Source organism: Penicillium digitatum, chromosome 2 (assembly GCF_016767815.1).
Source record: "Penicillium digitatum chromosome 2, complete sequence".
NCBI lineage: Eukaryota > Fungi > Ascomycota > Eurotiomycetes > Eurotiales > Aspergillaceae > Penicillium > Penicillium digitatum.
This window is the reverse complement of record NC_089385.1, coordinates 3,998,259-4,024,925: the sequence shown is the minus strand read 5'-3', so window position 1 is coordinate 4,024,925 and position 26,667 is coordinate 3,998,259. Positions and strand designations below refer to the sequence as shown.

Below are 26,667 nucleotides of genomic sequence, written 5' to 3'. Positions count from 1 at the left end.
TTTCCTCGCCTCTGTATTTTATCTCAACTATTACTGTTTGACATGTAAACAGCTTGACAAAACTACAGTCGGGCGTGGGAAAACCGGCGCAATGAATGCAGTTGAGCAGTCTCCCGAGCAGTCACTTGCGCCGAATACGCTGGCGCATTTGACCAGAGTTCCGATAGCTCAGCTTTCTCCCGACCTTGAGCAATTGGACGAAAAGTCTTTTCTTGCAGCTATCGCACTTGTGTGGCCCTACTCCTCTTCGACCAAGTCTGTGAGTCTTCTGTTAGCGGAGCCGGATTTCCGCCTGAGGGGCGCCAAAGGACAAATCAAGGTCACGTTTCATGGACACGTTGCGGAGAAAGTTGCGGAATCGCACGTCGGAATCGGTGATACCGTTTGTCTCGCTCTGAAAGGTACCAAGTTTGTTAGCAACGAAGCTGTCCAGAAAACCCCGGGAAGGTCTGTCGCGTGGGATGCGCACTTTGAGAATGGGGTGTCTCTCGAGGTATGTTGCTCCCAGTCTTAATCTTTGTCTTACGGAGATGTGTCATACCAAGATTTAACTCTGTCCATCCAGATCTGCCGATCTTCCCAACCCCCGTTGACAATATTGGTTGATCATCAAGTGGCAGCTCCACATGAAACCGAACTAGCACCACCTGCAACTCCTAATGGGAAATCAAACAATCCCGAACTCGGCCTGGCTTTCAGTGCACGTCCCTGGGGATCACCTGTATTCCTCAAGTCTACTCGAACCTCATTCGGAGGAACCATCCGTTCCGATTTCGATCCTTTTGCGGAAGAAGATGGATTTGTGCCAGGGAAAGGAAGAAAAAAGCCAAGATACAGTTTGCACAGGGAAGATTGGCGCATTATCAATGAATCAGAACCCTCCCATGAGGAAGAAGCCCCTATGGATTGGGAACAGGCTTTGAATCAATCGATCGATCAAGAGCTCGACGAGGCAGATTTGGCGAGTGAGCCCTCGGACGACCCAACGACAGATGCTGCCCAAGCTCCAACCAACACAGAGGATACATCACAAGAGCCACCTCCGTTGTTCTTGAAGCCACCCCTGGAATTGACTGAGAGCATCCTTGAAAGACATGCTGACGAGTCGAATGTTTTGTCGCATGAACAAGTTGAGAATCATGGGACACCTTTTCATCTGCCAACGGATACACCGCAGATTCGACCCATTCTATCTCCGGGGCTTCCCATTCCTTCGCCCCTTGTTTCTAGTCATGGTGGCTCGGCTAGCTACTTCCTGCCCTGGACCACGCTCACACAGTCCAAAGAGATTCGATCTGTTCCTGTAGAAATGAGCGCCATAGCAACGCCCGCAGCATCCTTGATCGAAACCCAGGACACCGATGCCATCGAACCCATTCACAAAGAGATAGCGGAACCAGCTGTTCCGAATATTGAAGCCATCCGGCATGAACATGCATTCGATTCCGGTTTTGTCTTTCTCGATGATTCAGCATCACCTCCAGGCTCGGCAAGTTTACCGAAAAAACAGGAATTTGAGACGATCGACTCCTGCAGAGCTATCTTGGAAACAGATGTAGTTGAAGCTGACGTGACCATCAATTTCACCAGCGGCGAAGCTCAAATGTCAAATGAAGCAGCGCGTGGGCATGCTTCCGATGATAACCCACCCCGCGACCTTTCAGTCCCACTTTCAATTCCGGAAGGTAAATCAGATGATTCCTTTGATTTCAACGAAGAATCCGCCGCCGCTGAAGCTAGCACTGGTACCGAAAATGCCGTTGACGAAGCTTCAAAATCATTTAAAACAGATGACGAAAGAATTATAGACCTGTGGGGCGATGATTCAGCCCCATCTTCGTGCTCGGATGAGAGCTCAGATGATGAATCACTTGGATCCTCACAGGAGATGGATGGCTCAGATATTGGCCAAGCTGATCTTGGCATAGAAACTGCCAGCAACAATGTGGGGTCTCCTCAATATCCGGGTGGATCTCATGAGGAACATTCTGAGCCAGAGTCCCAGTCGGTAAACTATCCAAACCCAACCTCTGCCTTAAATCAGGATGCGATCGATGCCCTCGAAAGCTTGATAACCGCCCGAGATGAAGAATTCGAAAGGAAGAGAGAGGAAACAGAATTGGGAGATGAAGTCGGTAGTTCACCCAGTCAAGGATACAGTGAAGAAAAGGAGGAAACGCTCAAGGATCAAGAAATGCACTATGCTGAGTCAGTGGAAAGTTACGATTCACAAGATGAATATGAAGAGCACGGGCAATTTCCTTGTGATCCGCGATTGGACCAAGATGACTTTAGTGTCGCTGGGTCCAGTGGTGAAAAGTCTGAGCAAGGACAGAACCTGCCTCCGCAGACGGAAAACCACGAAGTAATCGTGCTTGACAGTGACAGCGATGATGAGCATGCTTCCAATTATCCGGTGGCCTCAGCTTTCCAGCCAAAAGAACAAGAGGATCACTCACACTGCCTTGAATCCGGACATCCAGCTGTCCCTCCAGCTGCAGCCGATTTTTCAACCGGTATATTGGAATATCCAGAGCCATGGTATGTCGGTGGAGAGGATGGCTATCACCGAGCTGTGGAAGATGATTCAGATGTTGTTCAGCGCCAAGAAAGTGAGGAAAGTGAAGAGCGTGAATACAACCAACAAGATGGTCGAGTTGACGAGAGTGGCATGGATGATGACGAGTCCACCCGAGACCACCACGAAACGGTGCATCCATCTGATGTGGCATCACCCAGCCCTGAGCAGGACGAAGATGAAGACATGGAAGATGTGGAGCTCAACGAAGAAGCTGACAACAACGAATATTATGCTACGGCCGAACTTAGCGCAGATGTAGAAGTGTCTGTTAATCGGGACTCTGATGAGGGGCAATCAGGCAATATTGATCAAAATTTGCTTGATGTGGGTGAATCTCATCATCAAGGCCCACCCCCGGAAGTCGAAAGTCATGCTGGGCGGTATCTCACTGGGGACGCACAATCTGATTTGCACATTCCTTCATCTGCTAGAAACATCATGGCCAAGTTCATACTGAGAGATACGCCGACTATCGAAGGACCCGAGCCCCTTGGCGGTCGAATCGCACCGTCTGTTAGGCCTCCACTTGGGCGACAGCTCTTGGCCCCAGACCCCACCCAGGAAAATGCATCCATGCGTGAACCAATTCATGATTTTGAATCGGACAGTTCCTTCGCGATTGAAGAACATGAAGCTCCTACTGGTCTAGATGAAAGTTTGCAACCTGCTGGCTCCCAAGAGTCCGACCAAGATGAGATTATCAGAGCCGACCTCACAAAAAACGCCCGGCAAGAGCTCCACGTTGATGAACATGATGATTCCATGGCTTCTTCGGAACTCGCTGAAGCCGTGGAACCCCCAACAACGCCCGAACCTAGTCGCTCTTTGGAGGTTGTGATCAGCACTAAATCCCCCAAAGCACCGGCAGTTCCTGTTTCACACCACCCTGTCCCTGACCGTAATGCCTCTAGACTACGTACCAAGCTTTGTTACTTCGCCCCACTTGCTACACTCATCGATCGCTATGATTCTTCAGTCGATACCATCTCAATCGTGCACGAGGCTTCGCCGATAACCCGAGCCAAATCCGGTTTGAAATTATGGTTCGTGACTATCCAACTTACCGATCCCTCCATGGCCGGCACGACTCTTCGTGCTCAGATCTTCCGGCACTCCAAGGCCTCGATGCCGGTATTGGCGGAAGGCAACGCTATCCTCTTACGCGACTTCAAGGTCCGCAATCTTGATCACACCGTGATGCTTACCAGCGTCGATTCAAGCGCATGGGCAGTTTTCAGCAGTTCGGGTCCTGATGCCGAGACAAACGGACCCCCTGTTGAATATGACTCGCAGGAACGTGCCTATGCGTCTGGCTTACGTCGATGGTACGTTGAAGTTGGCTCGGATAGAGTTGCAGACCATATGCTCCAGGCAGCTATCGAGAGAGACAGCGAAGAGAGTGGTATGACACCAAGCGGTCAAGTGCCAAGCGAGTCAGGAAGTCCAGACTCCAAGCGTGGTTCCCAGCGCAAGCGCAAAAGCAATCGAAGAGTCACTATCCATGAGCTTCGGGATGGCACTCGTTACACCGAGGTCGGGCCCCCAACCAGTCGAAACAGCAGTGTTCACGAGTTGCGGGATGGCACGTTGTATGCTAATATTTGAACTGGTCGTCTTGATATCTTGATACTTGACCTGGTATTTGCCACAGTTCCCATGTACCTACTAAGTAAACAAATGAATTCACATGAACAGAGCAAAATTCCTTGGCAGTACTGATAAATATCGGCATCTCTATTCTCCAGGAACAAATGTCAACAACCATCACATCTACCATAACCGCTCTCTCTATCCTATACAACTACACAGACAGCACTTTTTCACCTCTCACTTCCCATAACATTACCCTCTCAGTCAACCTCATCAAATTCACCGTCGCATATTTATATCAGGTACTGTCAGGGATAAAGCCAAAACCGAAAAGGCTGAGCCGCGCTTGGCCGGTTAAGAATGTACAGGGGATACAGGTGACCCTCCTGGTTCTTGCTCCTGGGCCATCTTGAAGAGGTAACGAGGAGAAGGCGGGACATATGGTTCTGGGGCTTGGAATGCGGCTCAACAACAGCATTTCCATGCACGGAGTCGATTTTCTTGCGTGCTCATAGGTCAATAAAGAGGCTGGCATTTCGAAAATTCTTGAACTAACGAAGGGCTATGTGACTTGATACCAGGTGCTTACTATGCAGAGCAAGTAGTAAAATGAGTGTGCGTTTTTAAATGAGTAAGTGCCTACCTCTGATTATCCTACTTCGTAGGCTTGATTACATTCCCTATCCTCTGGATCTGCGCGTTTGGTTCCTCCTACCTTCTTCACTAGGCACCTAAGTTAGGGATGTTGTAAACTGCGTTTGTGACGCGGAATCTATTCACCAGTGCTCTTTCAACTAGCCCGCATGTTCTAGTGTCTGTTTGATTTTTTTTTTTTGGTTTCAAAATTACCCCTTGACTTCGATACCCCATTACTAATTGCTACAATTTGACAGTGATTTAGCTTGCTTTCTACTGTTCAACTGTGCACTGCATGCCTTGAATGTGATTGAGAATTTTAAAAAAGCGTAAGATTGCGATTTGAACAAACGAAGGCGTAAGATGTAATAGAGAAGGCAAAAAACGACTCTGAGTGTGCATACAATTTATCACCAAATAAATTGCTAGACTACCTATCTTCAAAACTCAACTCAAACTGCGAATCAAATAGAAGAATACGCGCTTGGCATAGAGTTTAACCTGAAGCATCTACATGTTCCAACGAGCATCGCCTTGATCCTGCGCCGCGAGCATTCCAAGGTACCACAATGCCAACGGGACCGGTTGTGGTTGTGAAGGGCTTCCGCCAAGCGCAAAAGGAATAGATGTTGCCAGTTCCACCCAGCCGATGTTATTGGAACGTCGGAACACAACCAGCTCTCGATCGGTAAGAATAAACCCGTAGCGCGATCCAGGCTGCTTTAAGTACCAATTGACTTGACTAAGTGCTTGGCGGTACTCGGCACGTTTGTTAGGTGAAGGATGCCCCATCAGGCTAGTGTTCCATTTCCAAGACGGCTTGATGTCCCCAGGAGCACGGTTCGGACTAGTGTCTTGCGGAAGCCCAAGCGCAAAAATAAGCCGTGTCAGGTAAGAAGTTGTCAATGACTTTGGCTGACTCTCCAACATAAAAAAAGATACAGCCGTTAAAACCATCCACCTGGTTTAACATGGTCAAATTGTTGAATCCAGTGCGGAGGGCACGACGAACTCTGGTGAAAACAATTTTCGGTAACATTGATCTGCAGGGCATTCTCTGTTGAATAAATGGGAGATGGAGAATGTGGCATAGGACTTGGTGGCCGTTGCGCTTGCGTAAGGACATGTCCATATCTCCCAAGAATATGGCTTTTAGGTTGAATCCGGGACCAAAACGTAGTTCTACTAATGTCTTCTGAGGTGTATGCACTGTTCGATGTGTTACGCGAGACCACCCGGGGTGGGTTGATTGGGATTGTTGGTAAGGCATGTTGCAAGAAGGACAATAAGTTTCATTCGCCATACCAGCGATATACCACAAAGCAGATAGAATCGTAGTAGAAATTGTAGTAATGTCACAAATCTGGTGAGAAAACACTGCCATTTATCTGAAGGGAAAGGGTTGGCCACCAAAAATATCTAACAGGCTTCTAAAATTTGGTCTTTGTACGTACGCTGTTCTATTGGCTTAGATTGCAAGTGATTAATCTGTTGTCGGCTATGCAAGCGCTTTGAAAGGACGGGCGTAGAGAATTCAGTATCCCCACTACTAGCCAATCAAAAAAGATCGTACCAACAAGACTTCTGAATGGCGATCTTTTACGAAATGGGGTTTCGTATAGTTACTACCTGGACTGAGAAGAGGTGGAGGTCTAAATCCATCAATGATATATGTAGTGGTGTCCTTGACACGTGTAGAAGAACAAACAGGATTTTACATCTTAGACTGCTTCTCTACGGCAAAATAATCTGCGCTCACAGCAGCCTGGATCAACTGATTGGCAATGGCCGTAGGAGGGGGCAACCTCAATCCACCCTTGAATTCCGGACCAGCCTGAGAACCCAAGTCACTTACACCAATACGCAGCGCCTCTTCCACCTCATCAATCTCAAACCACCGCGCATCCTCCAACTCAGGGTCATGTTGTAAAGAGATCGTCTCATGGGCGGGGTCACTGACCTGGGCAATAGCACCAATCATCAAATTGGCCGGATACGGCCAGGGCTGCGAGGAATGGATAACAACGCGGGACAAAGTGACGCCCGATTCTTCCCACACCTCTCTTCGCACAGCATCCTCAATCGACTCAGCTGGCTCAATAAATCCAGCCAGGGTAGAGTAAAATCCTAGCGGGAATCTCTTGGACCGCCCGAGCAAGATCCGCTTGCCGTCGGCGGAAACCACCGCTACGATGATAGTCGGATCGGTACGGGGGAAGCAAAGGTTGGACAGTGTGGTACGGGTATTACACTCCGGCCGTTGTTCCTCCTTGCCCTCTGTTGCTCGTGCAACATCAGTCGGCGGGCAGGCACGCTTGGTCCCTGCATTTACGGCCAGGGTGCGGTGGCCGCATGTGCCGCAGAAGGTGTTGCGAGTGTTCCAATCCATCAGCGCGCGCGCCTGCGCGTAGATAGCAGCTATTCCGAATTGATGAGTTCCTTTTGATCAAACAGGACATTACAAATGCATCGGCGTACCTTCATCTGCGGAGAAGGACATGACAACTCGTGCTTGGAAGAAAGACAGTCCTTTCGCCTCCATGGCACCGATCACGTCCTTCGCTGCAGTCTGCTGCTCTTCGGGGCCCTTAGGGGTCACATCGACTGCAAAATACGGCGTGCCAGAGTATATCTTCCACGCCATCCCCCCTTCCTTGAGACTTTCGTCCAGTCCGAGGAATATAAGCGTCGGGTGTGTCTTCCGCGAATCATAGCTCTTGATCATGTCTTCCTCGGAGGTATCGAATGTATCCTGGGGCACAAGCTTGCGGATATCGTCATACTTGGCAAAGTATAGCTGCACCGGCGACGGGGTTAAGGGCGCTAGGTTGTTCAACAGTACAAATCGGGCCGAGGGGTGTTTCAGAGCCGTAGACAGGAACGGGTGGTCGGAGCGCAAGAATGATAGACGGTTAATTGGAGAGCCTGCACATGTTTTAGGTTTACTGCGCGCCCCATATATGAGAGTATAAGATTTCAAGACGTTCTTACTGGAGAAGTAATTGACCGTCTCTTTGCCAAAGTGTCGGGACAACATGGAATCCGCAAGCATATGAGCCGGGGTGGGGATCTGAGGGGTCGTGCTCATTCTGCAAGAACGAAGTTACTAGTAATGAATTTCTAATATGGTTAGCATATAGCAAGAAAAACCCAACGAATCATGAATCTATGTGCAAGATATCCAAATATGTCGAAAAATGTCAAAACCAGCACAGACAGCCATGGAGGGCAGAGGAATCACATTAATCAGCGGCCGGGGCATCGGGACGTGTATACGAACGGATTACAATTGTTCGGTCGGAGATAAGCCGATTCTACCGATGGAAGAATATATTACAGTAACTTACAGTATTACTATTACTAGTGAAGCGGGGGAACCTGCGCTCCCCACACACGTGACCGGATGCTTTTGACTCTTATCGCCGACGAGCTTCTCTGCGAAGCGCAAGATACAGACGTCTCAGTCATATTAGGCACCATGGGACACCTGGTTACTCTAGCAACATGGTAATGCTGACCCATTTACTACCTGGGTACTAGAATACCCCGTACTCACTCTTTCTAGCTCTTTGAACCAGTGGGCTCTCGACTTTGAGGGCAACGCGGAGCGTATCATTGAAAGCATTCGGCAAGCTAAGGCTGCTGGTGCTACTTTGCGCGTTGGACCGGAGCTCGAGATTACCGGCTATGGAGTTCTGGATGGTTTCCTTGAGGGCGACACCTTCTTGCACTCATGGGAAATGCTCGCCCGCATCATCGACCATCCCGACTGCCAGGATATTGTGGTTGATGTGGGATTGCCTGTTCGCCATCGCAATGTGCGCTACAACTGTCGGTGAGTGTTTCCGATGCTTTGGGTGTCGCACTAGCTGATATAAACTCTAAGTGTGATTTTCTACAACCGGAGGATCGTCCTGATTAGGCCAAAGATGTGGCTTGCCAATGGCTCGTTCAATTGCTCTCTATGTATCTGGGAATAGTTGCTAACATCATTATTTATCCTAGATGGCAACTATCGTGAGCACAGACACTTCACCCCATGGCAGCGTCCGCAGGAGGTGGAAGACTACTACTTGGAATCAATTGTTGGAAAGGTGACTGGCCAGTACAAGGTTCCATTTGGTGATGCCGTTATCAGCACGAGAGACACATGTCTGGGTCTTGAGACGTGTGAGGAGCTGTTTACTCCGAATGGGTGGGTGTTGGAATCTCTATGCGACTGTGGATGCTAACAATCGAATTCAGGCCTCATATTCCATATGGCCTAGCTGGTAAGTCTCGATGTCCAGATGCCCGCGCTCCTTGTCTAATTTGGAGTAGGTGTTGAGATCATCTCCAACTCTTCGGGTAGCCACCACGAACTGAAGAAGCTTGACACTCGGGTTAATCTGATCACTCAGGCTACCAAACTGGTGAGTGAGACGCAACGCTAGCTACAATAGGATAGCACTCTTTCTTACGCCTTACAGAGCGGCGGGATCTATCTTTATGCCAATCAGCAAGGCTGCGACGGCGATCGCCTGTACTATGACGGATGTGCTATGATTGTCGTCAACGGTGACATCGTGGCCCAAGGTTCACAGTTCTCCCTCAACGACGTGGAAGTCATCACCGCAACAGTCGACATCGAAGAAGTCCGCACCTATCGGTGCAGCGCAAGCCGTGGAATGCAGGCCAGCAAGCAGTCGCCCTATGTCCGCCTTGATCTTGATATCAGACTTTCTCGCCGGGATGAAGATGCCGAGCCTAGCCTCGCGACTGCTCAGCCTATCAAGGCCCGGTACCATTCTCCAGAGGAGGAAATTGCTCTGGGACCCGCCTGCTGGCTATGGGATTATCTTCGGAGATGTGGAGCCGCGGGTTTCTTCCTTCCTCTGAGCGGTGGCATTGACAGCTGTGCCACGGCAATCATTGTGCACTCCATGTGTCGCGAAGTGCTCAAGGCAGTGCGGGAAGGAAACAAGCAAGTCATCAAGGATGTCCGCCGGTTATGTGCGAAGCCAGAAAATTCAGATTGGCTTCCTACCACAACCCAGGAAATTTGCAAGTAAGTCTTCCAAGTGTTGAGTCTGCGCCAGGTCGTCAAATTTCTCTATTGTCATGCTCTTGGTAAGAATTGACCGGTTCTTCTAGATCTATCTTCCATACCAGCTACATGGGCACACAAAACTCAGGCCAGGAGACACGAGACAGAGCGACTCGACTGGCCAGTGATATTGGTTCTTACCACATTGACTTCAACTTCGATACTGTGGTCACTTCTATCATGAATCTCTTTACTGTCATCACGAACTTCCAGCCTCGTTTTAAAATGTACGGCGGATCTCCCGCGGAAAATGCCGCGCTTCAGAACGTGCAGGCTCGACTCAGAATGGTTCTCTCATATCTGTTTGCCTCGTTGTTGCCCACTGTGCGTCAACGCCCCGGCGGTGGCGGCTTGCTCGTCCTTGCATCATCTAACGTTGATGGTAAGTTTCTCAAACATGAACACCATGACTTGTTGGACATCTCCACTAACCGTTATTACAGAATGGTACACCACAACAAATGCACTTATATTTTTCCTGATGACTGACTCAATCCATCTAGTTTGCGAGGCTATCTCACCAAGTACGATGCCAGCTCCGCCGATGTAAGCACCAATTTCCGCACGTCCAGCACCACTCCTACTCCAGACTAACCAAACAACCAGCTCAACCCCATCGGCTCTATCAGCAAAGTCGACCTTAAGAAATTCATTTCCTGGTCCGGCCAAAACTTTGGCCTCCCAATCCTCGAAGAATTCATCCACGCAACACCCACTGCCGAGCTGGAACCCATCACACACGACTACGTTCAATCCGACGAAGCTGACATGGGCGTTACATACGCACAGCTGGGCGTTTTCGGGTACTTGAGGAAGGTCTCGAAGCTAGGCCCGTACTCTATGTACGAGAAGCTGCTCCACCTTTGGGGTAACGAGTACAGCCCGCGCGAGATCTACGACAAGACCCGTCATTTCTTCTACTACTACTCTATCAACAGACATAAGATGACTGTTCTTACGCCTAGCTACCATGCTGAGCAGTACTCTCCTGACGACAATCGTCATGATCTTAGGCAGTTCCTTTGTATGTTTTTTTTTTAAAAAAAAATTCTTTGGTTTGTGAGTTGGTGCTAACTTTGCTTGATTAGACCCGCCGTTTACTTGGGCGTACAAGAAGATGGAAGAGAATGTCAAGTACTGGGAGTCCAAGGGGTGGACTACTGGCAAGGGGGCGAAGAAGAGTGTCAAGGCTGATTAGATGTAGATCATATGTGTTTAAGGATTCTCATGATGTTTAGTGTACCTAGCTTGGCCTAATTCTTGCTTGATATTCAAGTCTCCGTGGCATTAAGACTGAATCATACGCGGATGCTTGGACAATTTCCTATCAGATATCAAACTACCTCGTGTGTACTTTCCCATATAGCATGTGGGGGTAAGGGGAAATGGATGAATTTGGATAGAGCTGGGTGGCTCGAAAGCACAGAAGGAAGCAAACTGCAAAGAGATAAAAAGGGAACGCCATCCGGAAAGCCCGTGGAACATGCAACTAACAAATTGATGGAACGCGCTGAAGAGTCAGACATTAAAGGAGGTCATGTTAAAGGTCATCGCCAGGGAAGATCGGCGTTCATTGTAAATGTTATCCAAATAGAGATCTAGTCTCTCCACAACCAACCGTTCTTTGAAGTGTCGGACTCAGGTTTGGAACTTCTCTGGGGATGAGATACCTCAACAGACTCATCACTTTCCTCTCGACCATCTGCGAAACGCCTCGTGTTGACGATCTTGCTCTCAACCGAGCCATCCGGAAGCCGCACACGTTCCGTTCGAGTCATAGTGGAGACGACACGAGACTGCGCTGGTTCCGAGACAGCGTCGGTTGGCTTGGTATCGATTTCGGCCGGCAAATCCATGGGTGTTTCCGGGACAGATTTCTTGTTTCCGCATGATACAAGATCAATCCAATTCTCATTACCGTCATGGCTGTGCTGATTCTCAGCCTTTGAAGAGCTGCCTCTGTATTTCACAAGTTCTTCCGGTTGCTGTCGTCGCTCCTCAAGGAGGAGACGCAGAAGAGGGCTCTCGGAGACACCACGGAAGAACTCGCGTTCGCGATTTTCAATGTCATACAAAAAGCGCTCATACAGATCCAGCTCGCTGTCAGCCTCCTTCGTATCTGTAACGACTTTCTCTTTCTCGGATGAAGACTGAGGCTGAGACCGGTCTTGCTCCGGGCCTGCACGACCAGAGAACGTAATGCCTGACCAAGGCTGGCCATTTGTTCCAGGCACATAATTCCACTTATCTCCCAAGCTGCCTCTTTTCACAAGCCCTTGTAGCCAATCCTTTCCGGACTCAGATCCCGCGATGGAGGCATTGCGATCAAGCATCGGCTTATCGTTCTCTAGTCGAAGCAGATCCTCAAAAGCTTCTTGCCACTGCGGTTCGGAGTGGCCACGGTCGGAGTTGAGATGCAACGATGACATGAGAGACGAGAAACCGCCCTTTCCATGGTGTGCTTGGTATTGCGCTTGGCGTTCTAGATGGAGAGGCGAGTATGGGCTGAACAAGATATATCCGATCGGCCAGGTTGGAGAGTCAGTGCCCTCAAACGTATCCCGGAGGAGACGGTTGTGGCCGGAGTTTAGAAGTTGCGATGCGAAAGGGAAAAAGCGGTCCTCGAAGAACCCGTCGAAGAAGGAATCGAGGCCAAAGAAGTCGGATGGTCCATGATACCACCTTCTCCACAAACTATCGCTCTCAGGCCAGTGTGGTCGTACTTTCTTTTCATAGTTGAGTGGATCGTTTCCATCTCTGTTTCCCGGATGACCACTTCCACTATCTCGATCCGCTGGACAGCTGCTGTTGTCCGTATAATCACCAGTTCCTTGGCGAGCCATCCGGTTCTGGTAGCCGTGAGTGTCTGCAAATACATCCCAGTGGCTGTTATGAGGCTGTGTCACCATCGAAGGGAGGCCTGTGATAGATTGAAGCATCATGGAGACCTGCTCATCGGCGTAACGCCGGAAGGCGACGAACGGGTTATGGTTATCATCATCAGGCCAATCCTTCTGAGTCGAAACGTCCTTGCGTTTGATATCTTCATTTCCCATAATTGCAAAGATTGGAAAAACAACAATCGATATTACCTTGGTAGGCTGATGGAGGGAAAACTGCAGAGATGCTGAGTTGAATACATGTTGGGGAGCCCCACTCTGCCTCACGTGATCCCCAATGAAATTTTGGTTCGTTTTGTTTTTTTTTTCGATTGATTTTTTTCATGTGCCCTATTACTGACTTTACAAGTAGTGCTCTATGAATTTCAATCTAATTTAATTCTACTTGAAAACTGCTCAACCAACGTACTATTAGCATGTACTCTGCATAAACTCTGCATAAACCCAATTTCGTTGAGCCGCTGGCGTCATCCCAAGGTTAAAGACCCACTGCAGCTAAAGCGGGAACCATAGTTAACTCTCCGAAGTATGGGGACATGAGTCAAATTTTTAACATTTTTGGAAAAGGATGGAGAACGTTAGTCCAGACTTCTTAACGAGTAATCTGGAATTAAACGAGCAGCTATTTTTTTAAGGCTTTTGGCTAGAAGCATCGGTGCTGTCTTAAGTATCCTCGATCCTCCGTATTGGCTTCATGTCCGTTCCGTTGAAAATGCCTTTTACGACCAGGGTGTTGAAGGTCATAAATTTCCTTATCCAAGGATAATCTAGGTGTTGCGGATCTTGGCTCGGCCGGGGTGATCCAATCAGTTTCCAGAAAGTTAATAATATGACCTGCGAATGGTTGTCCCTTTACACCTTGCCCTAAGAAAGAGGGATACCCATGAAATGTTGTATATATCGTAGTGACTATTCTTATCACAGAACTAAAAATTTTTTTTTCAAAAAAAACCCCTCCTACCGTACACAGCCGGTGTTCTCTAGTGTAACCGATCTCTAGTCTGTCCATGGATCCCTTGCCATGGTTATAGCGAGTCCAACTTCTCAATGTCAATGAACAATCCAGGTAGGAGCTCAGCCTTTCCTTCTTTTAACCCATAAAAAACCAGCCGAATGGACGCATCTCCTCCAGACAGGGAAACCCCATGCTTGCCAGCCGTCGAGCCAGAAGGAACTTCATAGTTCCAGGGTCCACCAAATACCGCATCATATGCACTCTTGAAGTTTGAAATCTCTCCATCAGGCACGGGCACTGACACAGAAGAAATGCCCAGCACGCCATTCGGATGTTGAGCGAGATTTGGCTCAACCTCATAAGGGACACGGTTTGCGCGAGGTGTTCTGTCCAGACACCAGAAGGGCAGAGATCCGGGAACTACCTTTCCTTGACCATCTTTAGGGACACAAACCGCCCATTTCAACACGGTGCCATCTGGTTTGGTACGACCGCCAGCGATAGGGTCCGTATAGAAAGCACTGGTAACAGCGCCCTGGAATCGTTGTTGGACAGCGCTAAAGTCGTTTTCCGATCGCAAAGTAAATGCCCAGTCGATGATGGTGTCTTCTTTCTCGTTTCCCCAGCGATGATTCCGGCGTTTTTCCGGGTCGATGTCATCGAAGAATGCAATCAGTTCAAGGTAAACACCATCCGGGAGGAGAATCAGTTTGTTCGTGGTGAGTCCATCGGCGTGGGTTCCACCTGGTGCCAGTGTGAATTGGCCCTCAATATAATCGGAGATTCCGAGGAGTGTTTTGTGGGAAACGAGGAGGACGATATGGTCCAGGATAGGAGTTTGTTCAGACATCATGCGATATAGCTGTGAGAGGTCGGATTTGACATCAGATGATATTGTCGAGGCAGAATGAAGGATCCAACATTCCCCGCGTCGCGCAATTGGGGAACAAGCCCCTGACTTTTACGCCAAGAGAAATTCGATATCCTATCTGTTCAACTGGTGGTTATTTATTGTACAGCTTGATGGAGTTTTAATACTTGTCTAGTACTCATAACATCGCGGCCTGATTGATCCGAGATGGTGTAAGTAAGGAGCACCGGAGAATTAACTCCACAGAGATGGAAAGGATCATCCTGAGTTAGGTCAATTGAGGGTGCTGTCTATTCTACCACAGTCTCGAATTGCTGGCACACCTACATGTGTCGCTGTGTGGGCATTTGCCTTCCTATTACTTCCATACCCCTTCTCCTCCCGAATACGATGAGGGGCATCAAGAGCTGCTAGAACAAGGTAGGCAACTCATCGATGAACTGAGTAAATCCGGGGCTAGTAAAATTCAGTCCGGGACTAGGAAAACCGATTTTCAGATCTTCAACGTTAGTTTTAGGAAGTAAGAACGTGTATTTTGAGAGTCAACTGCACCAAAACTACACCCAACGCCAGAGAGCCCTAAGTTGATAGTTTTTCCATCTCCATTTTTCCCGAGTCCTTGGTGGCTGCATCAATAGAAGATGTGCTTGGGCCCTATAAACAATCTCTCTTGAAGACCAAGAGAGGAACTATAGATTCCGTCAATCGTGATCTTCTGGTTGCTAAATACAATTCTTGGCCCTCCTTGTTCGTATCTTTTACCCAAAGGACGGCACAGTTGTCGAGACGTAAAAGAAATGACGTCCCTTTCGCGATTTATCCCAGGACAGATTGTCTTCTTTGTCACTAGGGCTACCTCGGCTTCATTCTCAAACTCAGGGTCCGTGGTCTTGGGCGTTGTCGATACCGTTTCGGATCTTTCAAGGTTGCTCAAAACAAACAGGGGGTGATGTGATTTTTATTTCGGACGACTCATATCGGATTTAGTGTGAACCATGTCACGATCGTTGGCTATGTAAGCCTATAGCGCCTTTGCAGCCGCCAGATTCTTGCAGTGTAGGATGCAGCAATGTGAGAACAGGATTTTCCGCAGGGCGAATGCGTCCTGTGTCCAATCCTGTTATTGCGCAACTCGAAGTCAGGCACGCATTGTAACTCAGCTGTTGCCATCGTTGGAATGAAATATTAGAAGTGAAATTTCCATCGGTTGTTCTGTTTCTCACATATTTTAAAGAGTGTAGTCCTCTAATTATGGATTCAAAGTGGTTACACAATGAATCATCCGTGGGGTCGTCTATTGAGAATCCCACCCGGCAGAGAAACACACTACATAGAGAGGGACCTGGGTAATTGGTCGGGGCTAATTTGTGCGGAAATTGGGGTTGTGGGTCTAGAGCTATATAGTGTAGATGGATTTGTTTAACTTGCTGTTTCTTCATTTAACATCTATAGTGATTATTTAGGGGGTATCTGTCATTCTGGAGTGCAAGAGAAAGGTCCAAGACCGCGCGCCCAAAAAAGGAAAACAAAAACAGCAACGCATTTCAGCTTTTAGCCCTCGGCCTCCCTCTCCTTCTTGCGGCGTTGTCGGTCTCTTTCCATCTTCTTGAACAGCGGGTGGTGTCCCGCTTTATCCTTCAGCTGCTTGTTCCTGCTCTTGTTGTACTCGATGTAGGCCATATCATCACCACCAGCCAGACCACTAAGAGTGGCAGCACTGCGTTTAGCGCCTCCTTTCTTAGTCGTCACGCGCTTGCCGGAGCGCATCGAGAACAGATCATCGTTGACCTGTTCGACGTCGGCGGATGACTCATTCTGCAGCATGACTTCTTGCAGAAGCTCGCGGCGTTCTGCGGGCGTTGCGTACGAGAGTCCTTCGTAGTTGTCTATGCCTTGGAGATGGGTAATGACCTTGAAAGCATAACCCTGATCGATCAGGAATGCCTGGCGTTTGGCCGAGTAAACCATCTCATTGGTGTCCTTGGACACGAGGGAGTAGAAGAAAGCGTTGAAGCCCTCGTCGTTTCGGCGCTTGGCTCGCAGAATTCGTCCCAAGCGCTGAGCCTCTTGACGACGGGAACCGTAGTGAGACGAGATTTGGATCAGACAAGTAGCCTCGGGTAGATCAAGTGAGGTATCACCAATCTTGGACAGGAAGATAGTGTTGACCTGCTCGTTATGTTGGAAATTCTCCAGGATACGCATGCGCTCATTTTGAGGAGTTCCACCGTAAATATAAGCCTTGTTCAGCTTGAGTGCATATCGCTCGAGAGCGTAGACATTGTCTGAGAAAACGATGATCTTGTCACCACGCTTCTCGTGAAAATCGATCAAGAACTGACACGCTTGGAACTTGCGAGGGTTCATGATGTACAGCAAAGCTTGTTTCCTGGAGCTTTCCCGCAGATACTCAGAATAGAACTCGGTTGTCATCGGACACCACACCTCCGCACATTGGACCTTGGCGATGTGGCCCTGTGCAGCAAGTTCCATCCAATTTGCTTCGTAGAGTTTCGGTCCGATCAAGAAGTTCAAATCTTTGATCTTGTCGTCCTCACGTAGCAATGTCGCAGTGAGACCAAGCTTGCTTTGTGCGGCAATTGCAGATGTGACCTTTCGGAACATCGATGCTGGCACGACGTGGACCTCGTCAAGAATCATCATACCCCATTCTCTCGATTGGAGCCAGTCCATCATCTTCTGAGCATCATAAGACCGGGCACGGGTCTGTGACACCATTGAATATGTTGACACAATAATACCAGTTGACCGCTTGAATTTTTCTTTGTGGTCCGATGTGAAAATAGCGATATCACCCGGGTCGATGGTTGTCCACCGCAAGAACTCGTTTCTCCACTGAACGACGGACATGGAACTGGTGCAGAGGACGATAGTGCCTTTCTTGATGGTCGCCGCGGCAGTGATACCCACAAGGGTTTTACCGGCACCACAAGGAAGCACAATGATACCACTCTTGGCTCGTCCATTACCAAACATTTTACTTAAGCTCTTCTCCTGGTAGGATCGAATCCGCGCCGCGGGTTTCAAATCCATATCCAGATTTGGATTGACTGTGTCTCCTTGGAAATCGTACTCTTCCAGAGCAGGACATCCGATCGATTGGCAGCGGGCCTTCACCACTTCGACACCAGCAGCGGGGATTTCGAAACTGTAAGTGATTGCTTCTTCAGTCTCATCCTCGCCAATGTCGTCAATTCCATAGTTCACGGCTCCTCCTTCTTCTGTCTCATCTCTAGCTATAGCAGCGGCAACCTCCTGTTGAGTGGTCTCTCGTACACCAGCTGCATCTTTCGTTCCAGGAATGACAAGACCACCCATTTTCGGAGCAGCGCGTTCGATGATTCCTTCTGTATTATCCATTCTCTGGGGGCCAATCACTTCGTCTTTCAGCAAACGCTGAAGCATTTCAGGATCTGTCGTTTCCACGTAGTATCGATTATGCCTCAACACCATCTTGATTTTTCCATAGGACTTTGTGAACTCGATGATAAACGTCCGAATGCTTTCCGGTAGCGGTGTTTTCGAAAGGCGGTCCAAGAACTCAACAATATCCTGCGGTTTGAGGCCGACTGAGACTGCCGCATATAAACTGTGTCCGGTCAAGCGATATTCGTGGAGATGGGTTGGACGGGAAAGCGGTTCCGCGATAGTGGTCAAGAAGTCTTGGGCCTGGGGTGCCAGCGGAGAGAAACTCTCGAGAGTGATTGTGCCTTTCAAAGGCTCGATCCATAACGGCCGGTTGTAGTGGTCGCGCTTCAGCGGAAGCGAAGAAAGATCTTTGTATCCAAATCTGGGGTCCGTCTTCTCCACTTGGTTCTTCTTGCTGAAGGACTCGAGAGAGAATTTGTTGACGACCGCTTGATGGTCCAATTTTAGTTTCTGGTTCACTTTAGGTGAGCAGACTGCCGCACTGTACCTTTCAAGTTGGACTCCTCCGGCAACTCTTCCTGGTCCGAATATTCATCGCCGCTGGAAATATCGATATCGGGGACTGGTGTAGCCCGCTTGAAAGCACCACTAGACCGACCAGCTGGATATAATTAGTCACCTGTCGGTTGAAGATATGGACCAGAGACTTACTGTCGACCGCTTTGCGTTTGGGAGGCATGTGTGGACTGTGTTCAGCAGGACAAATAAAACAGCGTGGATAGTTTGATCAAATAGAATCTCAGTGAGTGAGTCACCGGTGAGGCAGAGCAACGCCCCCCGTCAAAAGTATCTCACGCCAGCATGGACCTAAGATGCTGTGCCGGATGGATAGACGGCAAAAAAGGATCTGCAGTTTATTGCGAAATCGCGAGATAAAGGTTGGTGAAAGAGAGTGATGAGAAAGTCTTCAGTAGGGGTGGAGTTTCGACGAGATCGACAGTATCTTTTTGGATATAAGAGGATCAAGGTAAAGGTCGTCCATAAATCCCAGGTTCCAAATACGATGCTGAGGTCAATAGTTTTGCCTGAGGCATGAAGTAATCCTGAGGCACAAATTAATCCTGAGGCACCCCTTTCAATGGCTGGTCCGTGCTTTGCCGCCGGCCGACGTCGGGATTCTCTCGGGACTGAGGGACTGACGTAAAGCATGCAGCCTTTCCTGTTTAACTTCACACACCTCACAACTGCTAAATTTTTCGCTATGAATACGGTACTTTTCTCTGTCCTGTGCCTCTTCAATTTTGCTAATAATGTTCTCTTCTAGATTCGATCTACCTGGTGAGCGAAGATTTCTCTATCCGAGAAATGAAATATGAACAGAACATGAATGCTGATGTGGCTCTCACTTGAACAGGATGGGCTGGGGCACCCTTTGCCTTGGTATGTGACCTATTAATTGAGTGCTGGCAAATTACCAGTGGCATATCCCACGATTTCCCATGCGAAGAAGGGACTAACCACTTCTCCTATAGCCGGCGGCGGAGCCTACTATTTCGCGAAGCAATCAATCAACGCCGACCGACAATCCCGATTCGAAGCCGAAGTCAAGCGCAAGGCGCAAATGAAAAAAATGGAGAACGAGCACAAGCGCCAAGCGCAATTGGCGTCCCCACCAACCGCGGGCAATGACACTAGCTCGAAACGAGCAAGCATGGCACGGTTCCAGAACGCCTCCGATGATGCTGCCTCGCCTAGTGCCGAAGCCTCGCACGACCCGGCGCCTACCCGGCATGAACCCTTGACCGAGACCGACCGTGTGTTGGAAAAGGGGAAGTACGAAACGGCACAGCCGTACCGGCCTCCGAGTGGGAACCGGTTTAGTTGATCTACTTGCCGCATTGTATACTATTTAGGCACGGAAGGCTCCGTATGCAAACAGAAAATTAGAGGGTAGTGGATTTAGTTGAAATTATGGAGGTGGGGAGGTCCTCGGACTCGAGTTACTTTGTACTACATTTGGTTCGTTGCATCTCACTCACGCTGCGAGTCTATTCAATCATGGATCAACTCGCATAAAGCTGGCTGTTTTTCGATCCCTGCCATTCATAGCGATGATAGATAGAGGTCTAACATGTCTCCACTCCCTCCTTGTCTCCACGCTCAATAGTAATAGTTATAGTAGTGTATGCAACAGCACAATCCCATAGTGCTAGACAGAAAGAAAAAAACGCCACATTCCGAACTCCTTGGGCATAATTCATCACATCGCAATCTTGGAAACTGGCTTCTGGATCAGCGCCTGCACCAATAGTCCACGTCAAGGTTGCGAGTCATCAAAAGTGTGACGACTAACGTGCATGGAAGCAAAGTGGGGGATTCCTGTATATCATGTCAGTTTCTCTACACCAGCTCGCATAGACTGCAAATGGAAAACGTGGTGATTTTTCAAAACCTACTTGGCTCTAGTAGACAGACCGGAGCTCCGTTGTCGCGAACTCTCCAGAGCAGGTGGAACAAATGGAAGTACCACACCGGACACGATGCAAGCCATGGCGACCGCGCGGGCAGCACGAGAGGAGGGACGAGGACGGTGGGCTGAGAAGTGACGGATAGAGGGACGGATGATTTGGGAGACGAGGATAGAGTTCATAGTGGTAGAATGAGGGGATGGATTTAGGGTTGATTTAGATTTGAGGGTAGACTTGTAAGGCAGGATAGAGCAGGATATAAGATATTAGAGAGATTTTAAATAAAAGAGATAAAAAACAGAGAGGAGCAGTCAGGCCATTCAATCGCGCAAGTGCTCCGGATTTTACGGGGCACTAATGGCCTGATCCTCAATGGGAATCCTCATCCGTGATCAGATGGTGTAGGTAACTATGGCTGAAAAGCCCCTTTCCTTTCGAATAGAATTTTCGTCAAGCCCTTACGCCATCGCGGGGTTTCAAGTCGTAAAAACATGTGGGGGATCTTTTTTTATACACAGGCTGAGACTTCACGACATGTATATTAGAGACCGGGAACTCAGTTCCGAAGATTTCACATCTAATTTGAATCTAAAGTGAATTGGTACATATGATGAAAATGAACAGATACCTCTACGGCAGATACATAAACCTCCGCGTACCTGCTAAAGACCTTTGCTTTAAAATTATCATGCTTGGAGGCGGAATGGGAGCAACTATTGCGATCAGCACCTTTCCTCCACCGCCTTTACTGAAAGGACACCGCCTTTACTGAAAGGACACCGCCTTTAATAATAGGTACGTGATTGATTGGATTTGACCAGCAGAAACACTCAAAGGATCACGTGCGATAAAAGCTTCGATAACGAGGAGACTGGAGAACATGAGACTCTCGAGGGCTGTTCTTTCCCTCAAAAGATCGTGGGATCACTAAGTTTACGATGACGACGCACGATGCTGTTATTCTCAAGGCTGCGTTTGCTGCTTGCTTGTTACGTCCGGATCCTACTTCGGTCCCTCGAGATGAGATACGCGCGTTCCACATCTCCCTCGAGCGCGCGCTGTCGCATTGCTCCCCAGCAAACATTCAGGTCTGATCCGTTGTCACCTTTCTTTACTCTCACGTCTCACCTTACTAAAAAAGATCTTCCCCCACACAGACCTGTAAAGCCTGGTTGCTTCGCTTTGTTGCGTTTTCATCTAATCGGGTAGGGGGTCTGGTCAATTACCTGGAAGCTCTCGGGGCGTCCTTGCCATCACAGCCCACCGGATCCAAACTTTCACCCAAGCGCCAACGCCTCCACATACTGTACTTGCTGAATGATCTGTTACATCATTGCAAATACCACCTAGACACCCCTGCAACATACTCCACAGTGAGCGGGTCCCTACAGCTGCATCTCGTGAACTTGGTCGGCTACGCAGCGACTTGTGATCGCCAAAAGAACCCACGGCACCATCGACGATTAGACGACCTCATTGATATCTGGTCTGAGCATGAATACTTCCATCCTGACTTGGTCGACAAGCTTCGGGAAGTTGTGACCATGGGGGTCCCTATGGATCTCAACGATGCGGCCAATGGGCTAAACTCAGCGAAGAAGTCCAGCAAGAATGTGCCCTATGTCATGCCATCCACACATGGAGATCCTTCGACGCGTTGGCACGAAGTTCGCGCGGGCAATATTTATCCTCACATTATTCCCGACTCGACTATTCCCATCCGACCCGAAGACGTAAAACCAATTCAATTACTCGCAGGTCCTGCCGACGCACAGTCGGTGGAAGCCCTCCAAGCCTTTCTCAGTGATGTGAACAAACTTTTCGACTCAGAAATCCCTGGAGATAATAGACACACAGACTTTGATCCGCTGGGTCAGACAGTCATCCGAGGTGAGAATACAGGCGATATTCTCGATGGCGAACACTACCACGGATGGTCTCTTGAATTCTGTCAACCCGCCGATACAGATACCGAGGATTCGCGGGGCCGAAGTCGCAGTCGTAGTGAATCACGAACTAATTACAAGCGCCGACGCTACAACAGCTCCACCAGCCAGTCCGAGTCTCGATCTCGAAGTGGATCACGATCATACCAACGCGATTTCCATCGTCGCGACGCACGATCGAAAAGCCGTTCTCCACAGCGCCCACGAAGCCGCGAAAGCTCATACACACCTCGAGAACCATCCACTTCACACTTCCCGCCCCCTCACCAGGCTCAATATCCCCCCGCACCCTTCAACTCCTTCCCCACGGCCCATCCCCCCAGTGGACAATATGACTATCCTCCGATGGGTCCCAACACTGGCTATCCTCAAGCACCTGTACCCAACTACGGCTCTTGGCCTCCGCCTCCTCCGCACGTGCCAACAGTGTCCTTCCCCCCGCCCGCGCCCGGATCCTCTTCGGCCTTCCCCCCTCCGTACCATCAGCCTCCTTCCATACCGCACGGACAGAACCAGGGACAGCGACCGGGGTACGGGATGCCCCCCGGTCAGCACCACTTCCCTCCCCCTTATTCCGGCGGTCAGCAGGGTGCGCCATGGGGACCTCCTCCTCCCCAGGGCGGGCGTGGGTGGTAATAAACATGTTCACATGAAACGAGGTACGAGTTATGCTTGAAATGCAATCGACTCGACTTGAGTCAGTGGGAAGGCGAAGGCCTTCCGATGCTGCGGTTTGTGTGATTACGGTCCCGCCGCAGCGGGATATCTACGTTCCTATAAAGTACAATCTGAAAGAGTACATGCCACTTTTTTGCCCATACGAGCACGTTCTTTTACTATCGATAGTATCCTTGGTGTACATCGGCGCGTGGATCCAAAGTAATTTCACACACCCAAGCTACACGTTGTCAGATGAATAAGTATCTCGCATTATACGTGATGTGTATGGATCTCCATCAAGCCGAAGAAAAGGTCGAAGGGACCCCATTATCAACAGCTGGTACGGAGCACAACATGGTAGAGTTGAATAGGCCTCTCGCTGAGGGACCACAGGAAGTAATCGACAAACACATACCAGAGCCCACGAGGGCAAAAAAAACACCAGTTGTAGCAAGCATCATATGCAATTACACCCCTTACTCTCCATAAATTAAACCATCACAGGCAATGTGATCATACAACATCAAGTCGAAAGGGGGGAAAGAAGAAGACGCCACCACACCATCTATCTCCTCAGTTGCCAGTTCACATCCCCGAGGTCCAGTTCGCAATTCTTCACAGCAAGGAGTTCCATACTAGCCCATAGTCCGCATTTAAGTGAGAATGTCCATGATCATATCAGCCTGTGTCTCGGGTTTATCCTTCATCTGGTTCGCGTAGTAAGCCCTCTTAACCTCCTCGAAAGGCTTGCAGGCGTTGAATCCGGTGCCCTAGAAGAAAAAGATCATTAGCAACATTCTCTGCGTCATCAAAGAATGACGTCGAAACCTAGGACGAAAAACATACATCATTCTCGGTGTTGCAACACATGGGGGCATAACCTTGATCGTTGCAGGAATCAGGAGCCTCCTGGTCGGTCATGTTCTTGCCTGCGAAGATAGATTGAATCAATATCCAATGAAGTTTTCCAATACCGTCTAAGCACAAGTCCGGAGAGAAACATACACTGGAATGATATAGCCGAGCTAAGCTGCAGCCCGCCGAGGACTGGCACCAACTCGCCGAGATCCTTGATTATGTCCGAGCTCGTCTGCTGCACAGACATACAGCAGGACTTGAACTTATCCTTGGGGCATGTATAGGCCTCGTATGGGTTAGACGAGGGGGTGGGGGAAGCTGAGGCAGAGACAGAGCTTGAATGCGAGATGAGAGACTTGGACACGGATGTAGAAGTTGGATTCTCACCCCCCGTTGGGATGGCGGCGGTGACGGACAGGAGCGGGACAAGGCCCGTGAGGAGAGTTGTGAAGTGCATCATTACAGATTTTGCGATCATCGCGTGTTGTATAGGGTATGAAAGGCGTAGAGCGAGTTGATGTATGGTGTAATAGGACGACTTGCCACGGCGCGGCTGTTGGACTTGGATATCCGAATTGAACGACAGTGTTAGAGATGGTGAATTAAAAGAGTGTGAGATGATTCCTGGAATCAAGTCCAAAATGAATGGCTGGATCTAGGCCGTGTGGTTGTCGTGAGAGGTTGCCGGATGGGCGTGTCGGGGAGGGGGGGGGGAAGAAACAGGAACACAACGTTGACCCTCGATGTATGCAGTGCTCTATTTTTCAGACTGTCCGACCAGCCTCAACAGGTCTATCGCATTTTCATCTGCCTTGCTCCCTTGGGCGCTTCTGGTTGGCTCATGGACGAATCCCGGGATACCAAGGGGTTCATCCCTCTGTTCAGAAAGGCACGGCATGCCCTTGATTCGCTACTGAGTTGAACCAGGTGGAATGTGCAGGCTCGGCATTTCTTCTAACTGGTTTGCCTGGGTACTTTTGATCTGGTATGTGGGCGTTAGTGTGTGTTGTTTACATAGGAGATGTGAATCTTTGGCTACGATATACCTATCCACAGCAACAACTGATAGCCTTTTTGGTCCACTCAATTCTCAGTAACATAGTACAACTCGCTAGGACAATTTTGCTGCGACTGCATTGGCTTCTCGGGTGTATGCAAGGGGTGCCTCAAAAGCACACAGCTCTTCTAACATACAGGAGAAGACCCTACGGAGTACTCCGTACTTTGAGACTGAAACGTTCTTAGTGATAGCCAGCGATCTGAGAGGTAGTTCTATGAACATTTTGATTGAACCATGTCAAAAATAGTATGTGTTGAAGACGCTGGTCAACATCAAATATGAATTTGCCTCTAATTGATAAGATCAGAGATTTCTTTCTTGGTTAATTTCAAAAATTCAAACCCAGCAGAAACGAGGCTACAAGTAAAAAAAAAACATGTCTACGATCAAGTTACGCCTACCAAATCTACTCTATACACCCTAAAGACTCATTTCAGTCGCTTTCCTATCAAGGTTATTGAGATTTATAACTTGACACGCCCTGTTTTGTCCGATCTAAACAAGTGTCTGAAACTTCACCATCGTCGATCAAAGCGGCCTGGGCCCGTGGACCCCTTGGCCCAGCTCTATTCACTTGTACTTTCAACAGGCCTAGGCAGAGCTAGCCAAGCCAAGCTTTATAGTTCCATACCGTCGATACTTGAGGATGGCCTCCGAAGATGCGTTATACTCAAAACACTGCTTCCGAGGCAATCCGGGCTCATGATGAAAACCTCCGCCAGATTTGGGTCTACATCGTACACTTCGATCTGAGCTCTTTTTGTCTCTTTTGCATCGTAATTTGCGTTGTTTCATATGGCTTCTGTATACAAAAGAAACTGGTTCTAATCTTTCTTTATTAAGTATTTGCTACTGAACGAAAATAAAATCTACAACTTGAAAATCTACCGACCCAACCCCGAAGAGCAAAGAAGGACTCGAGATTTTCAATCAGATACTAAATAGAAAGTGGCTCGGCGTAGTATTCACCACAATAGTAAGTGCTGATGTCAATTTGTCTCAGAAGTAGTATCAGCCTTGTCTCAGCCAACTCAGGCCAATTCGACGGTTGTACGGAGCATCCATCAAAGCCATACTGCGTGGGACTGGGTTGTGCGATCTAACAGTCTCTAGCCTAAGAAAGGAAAGCGTAGACAAATAGAAAGAAAAAGATTGCTCCGGTTTGATTGCGCATAGTGGTACAGATCGTTAGTGGTCAACACGAGTGGTATCATAACAGGGTATATAGTTCTCCGAGGAACAGTTCAGTGTCCTCGACTCGGAGAGAGTTGGTTTATTAAACCACAAAAGACAGAAAAGGTCAAGAATAAGATCGCTCGCAAGTAAAAAAAAATACAAGGATTGTACAAGCCGATGTCCCAACAGGGAACTTTAAGCTGATTTAAGCAGAAGAGATCCATGGATGACTTGATCACTTACCCAGATCCCGGTAAAATGGACAGTGTTCGAGAAATGTTGGAAAAGAGACTGAAAATCGTTTTTATACTGCTCTCCAGTACAACGAGCAACTCCAAAAACGGTCATAAATGACAAGAATGAGAGAAGAAGAAAAAAGCCACGCAGTTCTGAGATAAGAGGCTGTGGAAGAATGGAAGCGATGATTCACGACCAAGGGGTCTGAAGTGGAGGAATACACAGTAGCAAGATGTGTAATCCAGCACTGGAA

General features: G+C 48.8%; 11 protein-coding genes across 11 annotated transcripts; 4 read left to right on the top strand and 7 right to left on the bottom strand.

Annotated features, from left to right (window-relative positions):
- Positions 1–91: 91 nt before the first annotated feature.
- Positions 92–4,186, top strand: Pdw03_7439 (Telomere end binding protein; the record flags this gene model as incomplete). The annotated part of the gene is made up of 2 exons (XM_014678406.1): positions 92–493; positions 566–4,186. The coding sequence occupies 2 exons, from the start codon at positions 92–94 to the stop codon at positions 4,184–4,186; spliced, it is 4,023 nt and encodes a 1,340-aa protein (XP_014533892.1).
- A 1,131-nt stretch (positions 4,187–5,317) lies between these two features.
- Pdw03_7438 (uncharacterized protein) lies at positions 5,318–5,737 on the bottom strand (the record flags this gene model as incomplete). Its single annotated transcript, XM_066101658.1, has 1 exon — positions 5,318–5,737. The coding sequence occupies one exon, from the start codon at positions 5,735–5,737 to the stop codon at positions 5,318–5,320; it is 420 nt and encodes a 139-aa protein (XP_065956741.1).
- Positions 5,738–6,521: 784 nt separating this feature from the next.
- Positions 6,522–7,895, bottom strand: Pdw03_7437 (Zinc ribbon, NADH pyrophosphatase; the record flags this gene model as incomplete). Its single annotated transcript, XM_014678408.2, has 3 exons — positions 6,522–7,225; positions 7,286–7,732; positions 7,799–7,895. The coding sequence occupies 3 exons, from the start codon at positions 7,893–7,895 to the stop codon at positions 6,522–6,524; spliced, it is 1,248 nt and encodes a 415-aa protein (XP_014533894.2).
- A 315-nt stretch (positions 7,896–8,210) lies between these two features.
- On the top strand, positions 8,211–11,091 carry Pdw03_7436 (Glutamine dependent NAD+ synthetase, putative; the record flags this gene model as incomplete). The annotated part of the gene is made up of 11 exons (XM_066101657.1): positions 8,211–8,314; positions 8,373–8,642; positions 8,694–8,752; positions 8,813–9,002; positions 9,053–9,078; positions 9,128–9,219; positions 9,277–9,854; positions 9,941–10,279; positions 10,397–10,439; positions 10,500–10,917; positions 10,982–11,091. 11 exons carry the CDS (start codon positions 8,211–8,213, stop codon positions 11,089–11,091), a joined length of 2,229 nt encoding a protein of 742 aa, XP_065956740.1.
- Positions 11,092–11,491: 400 nt separating this feature from the next.
- Positions 11,492–12,949, bottom strand: Pdw03_7435 (hypA-like protein; the record flags this gene model as incomplete). The annotated part of the gene is made up of 2 exons (XM_066101656.1): positions 11,492–12,742; positions 12,800–12,949. 2 exons carry the CDS (start codon positions 12,947–12,949, stop codon positions 11,492–11,494), a joined length of 1,401 nt encoding a protein of 466 aa, XP_065956739.1.
- An 869-nt stretch (positions 12,950–13,818) lies between these two features.
- Positions 13,819–14,598, bottom strand: Pdw03_7434 (glyoxalase-like protein; the record flags this gene model as incomplete). Its single annotated transcript, XM_014678411.2, has 1 exon — positions 13,819–14,598. The coding sequence occupies one exon, from the start codon at positions 14,596–14,598 to the stop codon at positions 13,819–13,821; it is 780 nt and encodes a 259-aa protein (XP_014533897.2).
- Positions 14,599–16,170: 1,572 nt separating this feature from the next.
- Positions 16,171–18,748, bottom strand: Pdw03_7433 (Helicase, C-terminal; the record flags this gene model as incomplete). Its single annotated transcript, XM_014678413.1, has 3 exons — positions 16,171–18,497; positions 18,557–18,670; positions 18,721–18,748. The coding sequence occupies 3 exons, from the start codon at positions 18,746–18,748 to the stop codon at positions 16,171–16,173; spliced, it is 2,469 nt and encodes an 822-aa protein (XP_014533899.1).
- A 522-nt stretch (positions 18,749–19,270) lies between these two features.
- Positions 19,271–19,894, top strand: Pdw03_7432 (uncharacterized protein; the record flags this gene model as incomplete). The annotated part of the gene is made up of 4 exons (XM_014678414.1): positions 19,271–19,279; positions 19,334–19,347; positions 19,424–19,449; positions 19,542–19,894. 4 exons carry the CDS (start codon positions 19,271–19,273, stop codon positions 19,892–19,894), a joined length of 402 nt encoding a protein of 133 aa, XP_014533900.1.
- A 375-nt stretch (positions 19,895–20,269) lies between these two features.
- Pdw03_7431 (MFS transporter, putative) lies at positions 20,270–20,659 on the bottom strand (the record flags this gene model as incomplete). The annotated part of the gene is made up of 3 exons (XM_014678415.2): positions 20,270–20,289; positions 20,363–20,388; positions 20,466–20,659. The coding sequence occupies 3 exons, from the start codon at positions 20,657–20,659 to the stop codon at positions 20,270–20,272; spliced, it is 240 nt and encodes a 79-aa protein (XP_014533901.2).
- A 756-nt stretch (positions 20,660–21,415) lies between these two features.
- On the top strand, positions 21,416–23,059 carry Pdw03_7430 (RNA polymerase II, large subunit, CTD; the record flags this gene model as incomplete). Its single annotated transcript, XM_014678416.2, has 2 exons — positions 21,416–21,565; positions 21,635–23,059. 2 exons carry the CDS (start codon positions 21,416–21,418, stop codon positions 23,057–23,059), a joined length of 1,575 nt encoding a protein of 524 aa, XP_014533902.2.
- Positions 23,060–23,736: 677 nt separating this feature from the next.
- Positions 23,737–24,419, bottom strand: Pdw03_7429 (uncharacterized protein; the record flags this gene model as incomplete). Its single annotated transcript, XM_014678417.1, has 3 exons — positions 23,737–23,853; positions 23,930–24,012; positions 24,089–24,419. The coding sequence occupies 3 exons, from the start codon at positions 24,417–24,419 to the stop codon at positions 23,737–23,739; spliced, it is 531 nt and encodes a 176-aa protein (XP_014533903.1).
- Between the last annotated feature and the right edge of the window lie 2,248 nt (positions 24,420–26,667).